At 44.4% G+C, this 16,446-nt stretch overlaps 1 protein-coding gene across 3 annotated transcripts in view; it reads right to left on the bottom strand.

The window, feature by feature from the left end:
• Positions 1–1,586: 1,586 nt before the first annotated feature.
• Positions 1,587–16,446, bottom strand: part of LOC125375868 (galactoside alpha-(1,2)-fucosyltransferase 1-like) — a 35,887-nt gene continuing 21,027 nt past the window's right edge. For all 3 annotated transcript variants that reach the window (XM_048386781.1, XM_048386780.1, XM_048386782.1), the window contains exon 2: positions 1,587–4,227. In XM_048386781.1, the coding sequence (XP_048242738.1) occupies positions 3,006–4,115 (1,110 nt within the window). In that variant the 5' untranslated portion in view covers positions 4,116–4,227 and the 3' untranslated portion in view covers positions 1,587–3,005. The remainder of the gene's footprint in view (positions 4,228–16,446) is intronic.

Raw genomic sequence — 16,446 nt, 5'->3', positions numbered from 1 at the left:
AATCGCGGCGCCTTAGACGGCTGGGCCACCCGTGCCCCCTCTATTGAGAAGAAACACCTCTTAAAGATATCTTGCCGATTCCAAAATCAACAAAAAAACAATGACTTCATTTTTCGACATAATGTTGCAAGGGTAGTGAAAGGTTCATATTTTATACATGCTACATGTGTTCACCGCAAGGGTCATAATTCGGGTGAAGTTACGCTGCGTTGACCTCGGAGAGTAGGTGGATGGGTGACGTGTTCGCCGGCGTGGCGCCGGGGAGGTTCTAGGACTTCTGTCCTGCCTCACACTGAATCACATGTAGCACATGTGGTGTCTCCTTGGGCAAGTGACTGTGTTCGAAATATGCTTCAGTCCAACCAGTAATGAATGGGTATCCGGTAAGATGGAAAGGTTATGTGACTGTTAACATCGCAACCACTCACAGGCAACTTGGGTGTGTATTCCCGACGGAGCTGAGAATGAAAAGAATATAGTGCCTACTGATCCATTGACCGGGGTAATAGGAACATAGCGCTGAGAGCATATTGTATAGATTCATGCAATTTACAAGACTATTAGTATGTGGAGAATTGAACCCGGATCTTCGATCACCTTCGACACTGGGCTACCATCACCCCTGTTTCTCAAGAACAATTAATAACATGAACCGTTACAATTCAAACGATATTACTGTTCAGTGAGTGAGTGAGTATGGTTTTACGTCTCTTTTAGCAATATTCCAGCAATATCACGGCGGGGACACCAGAAATGGGCTTCACACATTGTACCCATTTCGGGAATCGAACCCGGGTCTTCGGCGTGACGAGCGAACGCTTTAACCACTAGACTATCCGACCGCCCCTTACTGTTCAGTGTACTATACGCAGGTACCATCAACAAAATGACCGAACACGTCACAAACCGCACGCCATCACAGCTAAGAACCAGTTGATGAAGACTTCTTCAGAAAATATCAGTTACGATGGAAATATTGACAAATAATGAAACCAAGAAACTCACTGGTGAAGCACTTATATTAAGTCATTACATGGCACTAGTGAGACAGTTTAAAATTAGTCTGTGAGTTTGATTTAACGCTTCTTTGAACAGTATTCCAGTTATATCACGGCATGTCGTCTTGATATGGGAGGAAAGCCCGAAGTGTTGCAGGTCTCAGACGTTTACCACTTTGGTGAAACCAACACGCACGGGTCTGGTGCTGGCAAACCTAGTAACACATTCGGGGCGAACTGGGATTCGAACCCACAATCATTGTTCTGGCGTGCCCAACGGAAGCACATCTACACAGCGATTATCATTATCAGTATGAGTCTGGGATTCGAACCCGGGATTCTATGACTTAAGAAAGCAATTCTTTAAGGTGAATTGCGGCGACTGTAACGCCTACGCTACAAGCCCTCAATTCAATGATTAACCTATGCAATTTATCCAAACACAAGTCAGAATGTATTGCAATTGCTCTCAGAACCGGATAAACCAAGTGTATCTTTTAACTACTTCAGCGCTTTTGCACAGGCAATTCAATACCACCAAACGAAGATGCAGGGAATCGGTAGGGCAAATTACTTGACAAATCATAGTTTTTCGTTGTGTGTATATAACAGTGTAACTGGTAAAGATGACCCAGAACCTGTCCTTTATTCGTTCATGTTCAGTAGTTACTAAATCAAACGATAAAATGCAGTTCTTAGCGGTTTACAACGTTGACGAAACCACAAACAAGGGTAGGGTGCTGAGGACCATAGTAGGGGCGAATCCTGGATTCAAACCCATCCACGAGGATCCTTGCACGCCTAAGGGACATATGCACATATTCTTTGTTATTGTGTTTTGTCAGGTGAACAATTGACCTGCCTTTGCGACGTGTTTGTGTTTGTGACGGATGCCACCGGGGGGCAGGATACGTTCATCTTTTCGAGAACACCTGGTAACATCACTATCTAATAGTGGTTCGCAATCACAGGCTCATGATATAGTCATGATATAGAGTGAGTATGGTTTTACGCCGACTTGGTTGATGAATGTCATCGATCCTATGTGCGTAGATCGATGCTCATGATGTCAATCACCGGATTGTCCGTTCCTGACTTGATTATTTACAGACCGCCTTCAAATAGGTGAAATATTGCTGAGTGCGGCGTTAAACAACAAACAAACAAAAAGTTGTTGTACTGACTTGTCACAGTGAAAAAGCCTTGATCCTTTGACCAAATGATGGGTTGGTTAGTTTAGTTTTACGCCGCTTTTAGCAATATACCAGCAATATGACGACGGGGGACACCAGAAAAGGGCTTCACACATTGTACCCATGTCAGGAATCGAACCCGGGTCTTCGGCGGGACGAGCGAACGCTTTAACCACTCGGTTTCCCGACCGCCCATGCCCCTCTTTTGGCAGTGATTTCTTGTGGCTATGGAATAGGGTTTGTCGCTGGGTTTCCAGTTTCCAGTTTTAGCTGAGGTTGTGAGCTTTCTTGGGTTTGCAATCAGACCGAATGGAGTCAGTGACCTGACGAGACACGAGTATTTTTCTTCTTGAAAGGCTTCTTCTAACTATAACAAACTTAACAAGGATTGCCACTCTCTCGGAACAGCACTTATATAACAACGAAAAGCAAATGTGAAATCCATAGCTTAGTCTTACGTAAAAGTTTGTAAGATTTGTAAAATGGCGTATTGCATTCCGGGTGGTTTGAGCTTGGCAATGGAAACTCTAAACAAGGGAATCGAATTTAAAATGCAAAAATATAGTTATAAACTAAAAGTTCGCGACGATCGGTTGGGTCAATCGGGGTGAGAAATATTGTCCTTAATGTGGACAAATCACCAGCCCAGGGGCCCGTTCCACAAAGCAATCTTAGCGCTAAGGTGATCGTAACTCCCACTGGCTTACGGTCATCGTAAGATCAGTTTGTGGATCGGGGCCCAAGGCGCTTGCCTCAACGCACTACGCGTTTTACGATGTCTTTGTTTTCGACATTTTATTTGCAACAGTTTATCCTACTGCATGCCCAGCCATTCATCTGGATAGTAGTCCTCTTTAGTGTATTGTCGGTCAAGCCACGTCTTTTCTCGCGGGAAGTTTTTGAAATACACTACATCACCTCCAGCCAGCCACGCTCCCCACCACCCAAACGACCCGGATGTAACAATATTATGATCACAATGAGCCAAAATAGCCAAGTCCACCTCCCGACGCCCCTTCGTGAAAATGGTATCGTCCGACATGAGGTTGTCTTTGCACCACGTGACACTGTCTGAGCACACAATGAACAAAGGGTTCTCATACTTCTTCCGGAAGTAGTTCATTGACCTGTTAAGAAATCCGACGTCGGCAACGTTGTAGCCTCGGTCTCGTTCATATTTGGACGCCATGTCGCCTCGTCGAACATGGACCCCTATCGTTATTCGGGTCCAGTTAGCAAGAACGGGGGCTTCCTTCAGCATGTCCTTAATGACTTCGTCTTGGAACGTGAACTCCTCTCGTATTGTCTCCGAGATATTTCCGAAATATTTCCACGACTGGTAATAACCGACCAACGACCAGTTAACATTGTGAGACAGATGTTGTATACTTTGGTCATACATGCCAGGGCTTTTTTCTCTCTTGGCTTTTGTTTGTGTCTTTAAGTTTTTGGTTGCCGGAGCTTTGAGCTTAAATATTCGTCGTAAAAAGTGTGAGCTTGCTATTGTTGCTGTGTAACCATGGAAACTACTAATACCAACAAGAGAGGCATACTGGAACATTGCGTTACCAAGGCGACCACCTCCATGGATCGTCATGGTGTGCGTTTTCTTAAATATTTCTGAAGCGTTCCTACTCTCGTTACAGCTGAGAATTGATGCATTTTGCGAGACTTCAATGACTTCAGTTTTGGGTATCTGTGGGAGTGAACGTAGACTCTTAGTCACCAAATCTTTGAACACAGTCTGTCCTTTATGATGGCCCGACAGCATCTGTCCTCTTCTTCCATCTCTGTGTTTGACGTCACTTCCAGACATGACGTCACCGGACATTGACGCCATGTGGCTGTGCAGGAAGACCAGAAACCCGGAAGCGACGAGAGTCAGAAAGAATGCGGCTTTCCGCCGGCGTCGAAACGGACGCATCCCAAAAGGGCGCTAGACATGACCTCATCCCGAAACAGCCGGACCGGAAGTTAGCCTCGATGTCAGGGTACAACTGCGGACCTGTAATTTAGCCATGAGCCCTGCCTTTAACCTGAAATAACAATGAAAATACAGGAGTAAGACAATATTAACGAGTGCAAAAGTGAGCGTGGCTCACTAATACCCCCGACCCGCCTAGTGTGTCAGTAGTTACACATTAAACAGTTAGCATAGGGTTAGACTTAGGGTTTGAAAAATTCATTAAAAAAATGGAAAATTAATAAAACATATTTTTTTCTTTGGACTTCACACCTTCATATGACACAGATTATATGTACTAAGTTTGAGATGAATCCACTGAATAGTTTAAGAGAAATCGCGCGGACAAAGTTTTCGGACGGACGTTAGGGTTTGAAAAATTAATTTAAAAAATGGAAAATTAATAAAAACAATTTCTTTCTTTTGACTGCACCCCTTCATATGACACAGATTATATGTACTAAGTTTGAGATGAATCCCCTGAATAGTTTAAGAGAAATCGCGCGGACCAAGTTTTCGGACGGACGGACGGACGGAACCTTGGTATAATAATAATTACAATATAAGTTGATATTAATTAAAACATAATGTTTAGGTTATACCAGCTCTGTTGCACGCTTGGTTTGTTTGTTGTTTTACGCCGCACTCAGCAATATTCCAGCTATATGACGGCGGTCTCTAAATAATCGAGTCTGGACAAGACAATCCAGTGATTGATATCATGAACATCGATCCACGCAATTGGGATCGATGACTTACATCAACCACGTCAGCGAGCCAGACCACCCGACCCCGTTAGTCGCTTTTTACGACAAGCATAGTCGCCTTTTACGGATAGCATGGGTTGATGAAGACCTATTTTACCCCGGATCTTCACGGGTCTTCACAATGTCTGATTAACATGATACGTTCTGAGTCTCAGAAGGAATTGTGTAACATTTGGGTTGGTCAACGGAGCAACGCTTTTCACTGTGATAAGTCAGTACACTAACTTTTTTTTCTTTTTTTTGTTTAACGCCGCACTCAGCCATATTCCACCTATTTGAAGGCGGTCTGTAAATAATCAAGTCAGGAACGGACAATCCAGTGATTGACATCATGAGCATCGATCTAAGCACATGGGATACGATGACATGAGTCAACTAAGTCAGCGAGGTGGAATATAGCTGACTGCGGCGTAAAACGACAAGCAGCCAAACACACACATATGAATGCACGTCGCTATATACGTCTAATAATCTTTAACGCGACGTACAATCCCATTTCACCTGACCTCAAGGATATGGTATGAAACCTATTTAAGTAGTACATCAACAGAAGCACGTATTCGAGACAGCTGGGACGCTATGGGAATAACAGTGATGTGAGGTGAAATGGGGTTTAACGTCGTGTCCAAGATCATTGCACTTATAAAGCGACGTGCATGTACGTGTGTGTGTCTGTGTGGCTGCTTGCACTAGTCCAGACTGATGCCGATTTATAGTGCTAGCTCACCGAGATACCATGCGGCAGTTTAACATGAATACCCTACTCAGACACAGTATACTGACTCCGAGCCGACCAGTCCTTGTTTGAGCCCCTTAATGCCGAGCGCCAGACAGGGTAACAACAAGTACAAACTGTTAACGTATTTTGGTATGACGCGGCCGGGGATCGAACCCCGGACCTTCCGCTCTCCGGGCGGACAGTCTACCACTAGACCACGGAGGCGGTCGGGAATAACAGTGAGCATTTGATCAGTTGATACAATACAAACCGCAATATATTCACAACTCTTCACATATCGATTGTCAGACGCAGCTTCATTATCTTCAATCAACCAAATACTCTGTAACCCAGTACCAACCGCATTGCGACACAGTACATTCATCAAAAATCGAGTTTTTAAGCTAAATATTTTCTTCAGCTCCCGTGATAATTTTCTTTGTTGGAGATTTCAGCAGGGACTAATAGAGCCCACTCATCGGGACTTCCTCGCTAGTTGCTGCCATCTGTCAGACTCTAACTCCTTGCCGACAGCAAGAGGGGGGAATTAATCACACATTTAGATGCAAATAACTCGGATAAAGCGACTTATGAAATATTCATCCCAAGGTCCTAACCCACCAAACCTAATGGGCACTGGAGAACTGGCCCGAGGCTGTGATGGTACTTTCGCGACAACTGATGCAAATTCCTACAAGGTCGTAAACCTGTGTCCGGTTGTGGGCAATTGCGCAATTGTGTATTGATTTTTCGAAACATGTGATAGGAAGAAGTTTATTTGTAAAGACTTTATATTAGATGGAGAGGCAAACAAAACAAGATGAAAGTGAATCTTAACGAAATATGCATGGCTTGAGTTCCTGGGGAAATAAATGTCCTCCTTCCCGCCAATCAGAAATAGAAAATAAATGTTTTAAAATAACAAGGCCGGGGACGTTTTAAACATGCGCCATAACAATGGCAGGGCAGGGTGTGCTAGAAGGAACTGATAGGTGATAGGTTTTACCCAGGAACTAAACTGCAGGGAAAAGGAAAGTTTTTGGGGGGTTTGGGTTTGTCGTTTAACGCCGGACTCAGCAATATTCCAACTATATGACGGCGGTCTGTTAATAATCGAGTCTGGACCAGACAATCCAGTGATAAATATCATGAGCATCGACCCACGCAATTGGGATACGATGACGTGCATCAACCAAGTCAGCGAGCCTGACCACCCGATCCCGTTAGTCGCCTTTTACCACAACCATAGTCGCCTTTTACAGCAAGCATTGGTTGCTGAAGACCTATTCTACCCCGGACCTTCGCGGGATGTAATGAAACAAACAAGAATGTGTTAGTCGGTCGTGATGTATTAGATACGGGTAAAGGTCTTCAGCAACCCATGCTTGCTCATAGATCCCAATTGCATGGATGGATGTGCATGACGTCAATCACTGGACTGTCTGGTCCAGACACGATTATTTACAGGCCGCCGTCATATTGCTGGGTGCGGCGTTAAACAACAAACAAGCGAACAAACAAAATATACGCCGGGTATCATCTCTGTATTGACCTTAACTTTGCGACTGTTATGAGCTCAGTCAAGTTTTGATCACGTTAGTAATTGTTTGGTCAAATCCAATTTTCAAGTGGATATTTTCTTTTTCTCCAAAAGAATTGAAGCCAGTTGGGACATTTCGAATTAAATGTTTGCACCGAATCAACAATTTTGCAGCTTTACTACGGGGGCCTTACATGATCCGAGTCTGGACAGGGCAGACCAGTGGTCGATATCACGAGCACCCCCCTCGTCATCGGAACACGGCGAGTCGGCCATGTTACCCCACTTTCCTACCCGATCCCGACTTATACGATTAGAATGGGACAAGCTGATCAAATCTGTTTCGCGAACACCTGGTGTCATCACTGAATTTACCCTTTATCCCCACAGTAATCTTTTTCGGTGGATAATTGAGACAAGTTATACTATGGAGTTGTCGTTTTACATTCAATCTTCTTCAGAGTCGGGTCGCCTCCGTGGTCAAGTAGATGGAGCGTCTGCCCGGAGTGTTTGTTTGTTTGTTTGTTGTTTAACGCCGCACTCAGCAATATTCCAGCTAAATGACGGCGGTCTGTAAATAATCGAGTCTGGACCACACAATCCAGTGATTGACATCATGAGCATCGATCCACGCAATTGGGATCGATGACATGTATCAACCAAGTCAGCGAGCCTGACCACCTGATCCCGTTAGTCGCCTTTAACGACAAGCATAGACACCTTTTATGGCAAGAATTGGTTGCTGAAGACCTATTCTATCCCGGAATCTTCACGGGTCAGTGCAAAAGGACGATGGTTCGATCCACGGTCGCGAAAATGTGAAAGACGTTAAAAAAAATGGTTACCCTGCCTGCCGACCGGCATTTAGGGGATACAACATGAACAGGTCGGCTCGGAGTATAATGCGCATCGCATCTCTGTGGGAAGAACCGTTAAGCACATGCATCCACACACTCAGGTCAGTGCATGAATGGCGCCATATAAAAGTAAGAATCTTGAACGTGACGTAAAATGGCATTTCACCTCACGTCCCAATCTTAAGATTCGTTATCAACCAGCGTCTGGATGGCAAAAAAATGTGTTTTTGCTCAACATGTTTGAATTTAAAGTGAAGGGAAACGCGATTCGTTGACACGTGATTTTGAATTGGTTTCTTCAATACGTTACCAAGACGTTAGTTTTAATCAATACCTGAAATAAATAAAACAACTGAGTTGATCCCTTTCCGCTGTGTCTAGGTAGGATGCTGACAAACCAATAAGCACAATCAACGCCAATCTTCTTCACAGGGGTTTGGTGCGCCCCAAGGGACGCAACTCTGCAGATACTTGCGGTGACCTCGACAATTGGGTCGACGTTTAGGATCAAGTATGTGTGAGAAACAAATTAACTCGTTTACTAGGCATGCAAACACGTGGGCGCAAATAGGCCTCCCTAGGGTTTTAATCCATACTACTGCTAAAAACACTATTTTTGTTCCCATGCTGTCCCGTGGACAATACTTTGGAATAATCACTTAAAATGTTTTTTCTTAATTTAATTTTATAGTTGTGGTAAGGTAATGAGTAGGTTATGGAATGAAAGAGATGGACAAATGCCCCTCCTGCCTCAAGAAACAACCCCTCCCCACCCCCACAGGCCTGATTTTACATGTTTGAAGCCTAACTGTACACTGTATTTTTAACATATGTTTCTTTTACCTCTACTAAGAATCTTGCAAATCTATTGGTAAATCGACGAAACAATAAAATTCAATGTGCGCCCCGAAATCATGTGACTGACACTAACCTCGAATATTGATTCGTCACATGATCAGTATTGACCTGTCACGTGATGAATATTGACTCGTCTTCAAGAAAATCAGGTGGCGTCTGTTACGAACATTCCACGGTTACCGTTATGAAACAGAAAGACTTCATAAAATTTAAAGTGAATTTTGTTGCAACGAAACGACGATTACTCTTGACGAGGTCCTATGCAAAAAACAAGCACGCTCCGACCCGACCCCTTCGGCGGTCGGACCATTTGAGGGGCGGGTCCTTCGGGATATATATCCTTATGATCGACGTACGAGGAGATCTATTGGGTGGTCGGACTCTGCGATCAACGTAGCCCGATGGTGTTGGGCGTAGTATCAATCACTGGATTTTCGGGTCTAAACGCGATTATTAACAGACCGCCGCCACATGGCTGGAAATTTGCTGAGTGCGGCGTAAAAATGACAAACAATATATGAGAAAGACGGCTCTCAATTTCACACTGACTAAACCCAGTGTTAAGTCTTTCCTTATATTAAGCATCACATTACTCAGGATAAGATCACTTGCCGTTAAATGCGCCCTTTGGTGCCAGAATGGTGGTTAGCGTCTAAATCACCAATTTCCATGATCATGTACCAGATATTAATGTCGATCGTATGAAATCAGATTCGTGGTTAGGAAAAAACGGTTTGACGGATAAGATCCCGGTGAAATATGACCACGGTGCACAGATTGTGAATAGCGAATACAAATGATCAGAATAAATCGTTCAGCACACGCGAATCTCCAATTCCGTCATCGCGACATCTCGTGATGGACGAGACCATGGTTACTGTAGCATGTATAACGAGCGGGGGAATGCATCTCGCTCAGTAATTACCATGGTCATCGAAATTTCACCTTGAATTATCATCACAAATCTTCTGTGATGAAGTAGCCTTTTCTGGTGAAGGGCCATACCGGTCAGCAGTAATAGATGTATGCATTCGTCACCACTCGATCCCTTCCGTCACCACTCGAAACTTTCCGTAGCCTTCAAGCAGACTCTCTCACGATTAATGTCATGTGCGAAAACTCGACAAATCAGTCGGAATGTGCGTTTGACTTGTTGAAATTGGTCAAAGAGTGAGTGAGTGAGAATGGTTTTACGCCGCTTTTAGCAATATTCCAGCGATATCACTGAGGGTGACACCACAAATGGGCTTTACACATATGTGGGGAATCGAACCCGGGTCTTCGGCGTGACGAGCGAACGCTTTAACGACTAATTTAACCCATCACGCTTTGGTCAAAGAATCAGTTTCTTTGCCGGTATTTTATGTTTTAAAAGTATACCAAACTGATAGTTATCATCGTTTCACCATCCTGAGGTGTTGGCAGTGTTGCTGGTCTGAGAATTCCAAAATGTATTCCAGTCCGCACAAATGATCGTAACGAATATCGTAGGTCAATTTAAAAGTATGGGACGATATGATCGCCTTACCGCCGAGAACCCTTCGTCGAAAAGGCCCTCGGTCATTTTAAGAAGGTTTATGTGTAAACATTTTGTTCAAATTTTACCCACAGTATGGCATCGAGATGCGGTGTGCACATAAAATACAATATGACAATATGCCAGCGTATTATTAGAAAAACAATTTGTGTTTGTTTGTCTAAAATTCATTGTTGTTTTTATTAAAAGAAATAACAATTGATTTTGCTTTGTTTTTCGCACATCAAAAAGGGGGGTGGGGGCGTTCACACCCGAGCCCCATTTCTGGATACGCGGATTTTGTTTAACGCCGCACTCGTAACGTAACGTACTAACGTAATCCAACTCTCTGACGGTGGTCCGGAACTAATCGAACGAATCTGGAAAAGCAACAACCCACCCTGTCGGGCCACTATGACGGCCAGACCGCCTCCGTGGTCTAGTGGTAGAGCGTCCGCCCGGAGAGCGGAAGGTCCGGGGTTCGATCCCCGACCGCGTCATACCAAAAGACGTTAAAAGATGGTACTTGTTGTTACCCTGTCTGGCGCTCGGCATGAAGGGGCTAAAACAAGGACTGGTCGGCTCGGAGTCAGTATACTGTGTCTGAGTGGGGTATTCATGTTAAACTGCGGCATGGTATCTCAATGAGCTAGCACTATAAATCGGCATCACAAAACACACACTCGTACATGCACGTCGCTATATAAGTGCAATAATCTTGGACGCGACGTTAAACCCCATTTCACCTCACCTCACCCACTATGACTACCAGGTCCAGTTGTTTGTTTGTTTGTTGTTTAACGCCGCACTCAGCAATATTCCAGCTATATGACGGCGGTCTGTAAAATAATCGAGTCTGGACCAGACAATCCAGTGATTGACATCATGAGCATCGATCCGCGCAGTTTGGATCGATGACATGTATGAACCAAGTCAGCGAGCCTGACCACCCGATCCCGTTAGTCGCCTTCTCCGGCAAGCATGGGTTGCTGAAGACCTGTTCTACCCCGGAATCTTCACGGGTCAGATCCATTTGGTGCGGGGTCAAATAGGTTGGGGACAAAATTTCCCTAAGGACTCCCCACGTGGCTTGCATACCAATGCATACATTCCTCTGTCTCAGCTGTAGCAAATGCATGTATTTGCTGTGATTACTTCAACATTAATGTACCCCCGTGGGAATTCTACATGTGGCTTATTATCCTGTTGCAATATAATGAATACAGCTGCCCGCACGATTTCGGCCCATGGGGATTACGGGGTAAAATAGGTCCCCAGCAACCTATGCTTGTCAGAATATTCGAGTTAATGGATCGGGTCATCAGGCGCGGTGACCACAGGGCCTAGCGTCGTTGCTTCAATATTTCTAGATCAATTAATATCACGACTTCGTTGACGGCGTGTCAACGTTCCCGGAAAGGCGTCGTTGTGTATAATATCAATCACTGAATTGTCTGATCAAGATCCGGATTCGTTTGATTTTTTGCAAAATCGGCGTCATATAGCAGGAATAGTTGCAGAGTTCATCGTTGCTCACAAATGCAATCCATGATTTGTATGATGAAGACCAATTTTTCACAGCCCGCTGTCATAGCGCTTTGTCACAGATGGGCAATGTCAAACGCCGTTTATGAGGTGACTAATGGGATTGGGTGGGCATGCTCGCTGACTTGGTTGATGCATGTCATCGTATCCCAATTGCGTAGATCGATGCTCATGATATTAATCACTGGTTTGTCTGGTCCAGACTTACAGACCGCCGTCATATTGCTGGAATATTGTTGAGTGCGGCGTAAAACAACAAACAAACAAAACGATTAACTAAGTCACCGACTCTGATCAACTGAACCATATTGTCGCTTCGTAAGACCAGGACGGGGGACCAATTCTAACCCTGATTCCCTACGGGGATCGGATGTTTAAACAAAGTAGTACCATTTGTATTTCTTGTAATTTATTTTGTCACTGTGACGTTATGATACATATCCAGACCATGTAACCCATCCGTTAACGTTCTGAGATCTGACCCGTGAAGATTCCGGGGTAGAATAGGTCTTCAGCAACCCATGCTTGCCGTAAAAGGCGACTAACGGGATCGGGTGGTCAGGCTCGCTGACTTGGTTGATGCATGTCATCGATCCCAATTGCGTGGATCGATGCTCATGATATTAATCACTGGATTGTCTGTGCCCCACTCGATTATTTACAGACCGCCGTCATATAGCTGGAATATTGCTGAGAGCGGCGTTAAAAAACAAACCAACCAACAAATCTTAGATATTCTGTTTGATAAGAAACTTCACATCCTTCCAGCATGAAAAAAAAACATCCCCCAAACCACAAGCACAAACTCATCTCTCGCGTTCCAAACGAGATTTCACGAGAGCCACATCTTCCACGACGTCCAGGCACAGAATCAATGGTTTGTAGCCAATGTAAATTGACATAATGGAGATGGAATGAAGTTTTAATTGACTCGTAGCTGACATCCAAACAGACATGATGCTTTGAGAGGAGCGAGGTGAGAAATCCTGCGCGACGTGGTCAATAATACATCGATTCAGGACACTCTTCAAATCACAGACATTTACAGAAACCCGCTTGAGGAGGATTACATGCCTCCTCCCACCGAGGGTTAGAGTGTGTAAACGACATCCTCGATAGGTAATCACGCAAACTTTAGATGTTCATCGACAGGCCGATAAGCTGTGTAACATACTCCTGGAGAAACGGTGGAAGGACAACAGCATTTTCTATGCATCTAATTACTGTAAAGCTTATTTAAACGATTCGATAAGCTCTGCATATATTTTTTGCATTCCTATTGTTGAACTGAGATTGTTTTCTGCTGAGTCCCAGAAGAAGATGTTTGAGTTAAGGAGCTTTCGGAATCACCGGATTTTCATTCTGTAAGACCTCTTGGTACTCGAATTTCAAATCTTTGCAAGATTAAGATTTACTGAATCAATGATTGACAATTGGGAAACGATGACATGCAATTAACGAATTTGGTGAAAGTGTTTGTTGTATAACGCCGCATTCAGCAGTATTCCAGCTATATGACGGCAGTCTGTAAATATTCGACTTTGGACCAAGACGACCCAGTGATGTGCAATCAGCAAAGTCACCGAGCCGGACCACGCGATCCATTTAGCCGCCTCTTACGAGAACCATATCGGTTGCTCGAGACCGTTATTCTTACCTAGAACCCCACAAGAACACAAGAGTTTTTCAATCCCGTTACAGACCCGTGAAGATCCGGGATAGAATTGGTCTTCAGCAACCCATGCTTGCCGTAAAAGGCGACTATGTTTGTCGTAAGAGGCGACTAACGGGATCCGGTGGTCAGGCTCGCTGACTTGGTTGATGCATGTCATCGATCCCAATGACGTGGATCGATGCTCATGACAATCCCGTTAAGGGGTGTAACTTTAACGTGTGAGGCAGGAAAGCATGAAGAAGTTTACAAACCTAAGATAAGGTGTTGGTGTTGGCTAGGGGACGAATGCAGATTACAGGAGACTCAACGGAAAGAGATACATTATATCTATAAATATTTCAGGTAGTGATTGCAAAAACCCATGTCATAGTAAACTAATGTACTAGGCTACATCGAATCGCGTGTCGGCTAATCGCGTTTCTCTTTGCTTGAGAGTATATATAACGACGTGCACACAGGTGCGTGTGTGTGTGTGTGTGTGTGTGTGTGTGTGTGTGTGTGGCCGGTTTTGTAGTGCTAGCCCACTTCGATACCATGCTGCAGTGGAACATGAATACCCTACTCAGACAAAGTATACCAACGACGTCTTTGTTTTAGCCCCTAGAAGCCGAGCGCCAGGCAGTGCAATAATAAGTACAATCTTTAAAAGTTTTTTGGTATGACGCTCTCCGGGCGGACACTCTTCAACTGGACCACGAAAGGGGAACATGGGGTGATCCAAAGGAATTAGGCGCCGCCATTCTCTATGCAAATCTCCGTCCCTGAGGCATTGCCAGAACCTACAATAGGGGCATATTGTAGCATATTTTAACATCTTTGGAGGTGAGGTGAAATTGGGTTTAACGTCGCGTCCAAGATTATTGCACTTATATAGCGACGTGCATGCACGTGTATGTGTGTGTGTGGCTGCTTGTACTAGTCCGGACTGATGCCGATTTATAGTGCTAGCTCACTGAGATACCATGCCACAGTTTAACATGAATACCCCACTCAGACACAGTATACTGACTCCGAGCCGACCAGTCCTTGTTTTAGCCCCTTAATGCCGAGCGCCAGACAGGGTAACAACAAGTACCATCTTTTAACGTCTTTTTGTATGACGCGGCCCGGGATCGAACCCTGGACCTTCCGCTCTCCGGGCGGACGCTCTACCACTAGACTAACATCTTTGGAGATGACGCGACCACTGCGTTCGAACCACCGCACTCATGGCAGACGCTCTATCCACTACTCTACGGAGACGGTCTCCAAACAAATGGATAGCGAATACGGAGAGCTATGATTTTATTCTACACGGAAAAACACAAAATTTACAACAGTGAGTGGTTTAACATCGTGTGACATACTTCACTCCAGGCCAGGTAAGTAGTTCTTGCTTTCAATTATGATTTGTATTTTTTTTGTATTTGGCGTACCGTACTTTCAAACCCTGGTGAACTGTGTAAATGTCACACCTAATCAATAAACCTTGGGAATCCAAAAGTATGTGCATGCTGCGTTGAGAATGTATTTCTCTAAAAAAAGCCAACACTGCTTGAACGGAAGAATTTTTTGCGCTCATAATCTCCGTGAATTCACCGCTCTTAACATTTAGAGGGACACAAGAGACAAAAATGAAATAATTTCTTGGTGTTTTTTGGAAGGAGGAAAATGTGTTGTTAAATGGAAAGAGATGTGTTTATTCTGGAATGCTGCCTTTTCGATATTCTGGAATATAACGTGGACGAATTGTTTGAACGATATTGCGGTTATATCCCTGCTTGACAGCTTTTTTGGCGAAACGTTAAATGAGTGAGTGAGGTCGGTTTACCGCCGCTTCGAACAGGATTTCATTACTAAACTGACGGGAAAAAGAAAATATAAACTGGTTGGTTTGTCAAAGGCGACTATACTTGTCGCAAGAGGCGACTAACGGGATCGGGTCGTCAGGCTCGCTGACTTGGTTGATGCATGTCAGATACTCATGATGTCAACCACTGGATAGTAATTTCAGTAATGTTCTTGCAATGTCACGGAGGGGGACACCAAAAATTGGCTTCACACATTGTACCCGATTTGGGAATCGAACCCGGACCTTGTACGTGACCAGCTTGACTACCTTCCCGGGAAATGTATGTGACACGATGACACATAATCTGGTCACACATTGTAATCCTCCAATTATCAGTTGGCGAAGTTCCCGACAAGAATGTTTGTTTGTTGGTTGGTTGGTTGTTTAACGCCGCACTCAGCAATATTCCAGCTATATGACGGCAGTCTGTAAATAATCGAGTCTGGACCAGACATTCCAGTGATTAATATCATGATCGATCCACGCAATTGGGACCGATGACATGTATATACCAAGTCAGCGAGCCTGACCACCCGATCCCGTTAGTCGCCTTTTACAACAAGCATAGTCGCCTTTTACGGCAAGCATGGGTTGCTGAAGACCTATTCTGCCCCGGATCTTCACAGGGGAGACAAGTATGGGTTGCTGAAGACCAATTCTACCCGGATCTTCACGGGTCCCCGACAAGAATGAGGACCTGTCCTTTTTTTTAAAAAAAAGGTATCGTTAGAAGGACGTCGTTATAAACGTTTCAAATTTACTGTATTGCCTCCCTTTGAGTCACAAGCGACATCACATCCCAAGTTATGCGGTTAACAGCTAACGCCGTACCACTTCACTTTGTTTTCATAAGCACGTTCGTATTCACAGCACACCGCGCAAACGCACCTCAAAATGCCATTCGATTTCATTACAAATCGTGCCTTCTTGGAAACAAACCTAATATCAATTTTCGTGTGTCACTTGGCTTAACCAGTGACAGACA

This window comes from Haliotis rufescens, unplaced genomic scaffold (genome assembly GCF_023055435.1).
Source record: "Haliotis rufescens isolate VD_foot unplaced genomic scaffold, xgHalRufe1.0.p SCAF_60, whole genome shotgun sequence".
NCBI lineage: Eukaryota > Metazoa > Mollusca > Gastropoda > Lepetellida > Haliotidae > Haliotis > Haliotis rufescens.
This window is presented reverse-complemented; position numbering and strand designations above follow the sequence as displayed.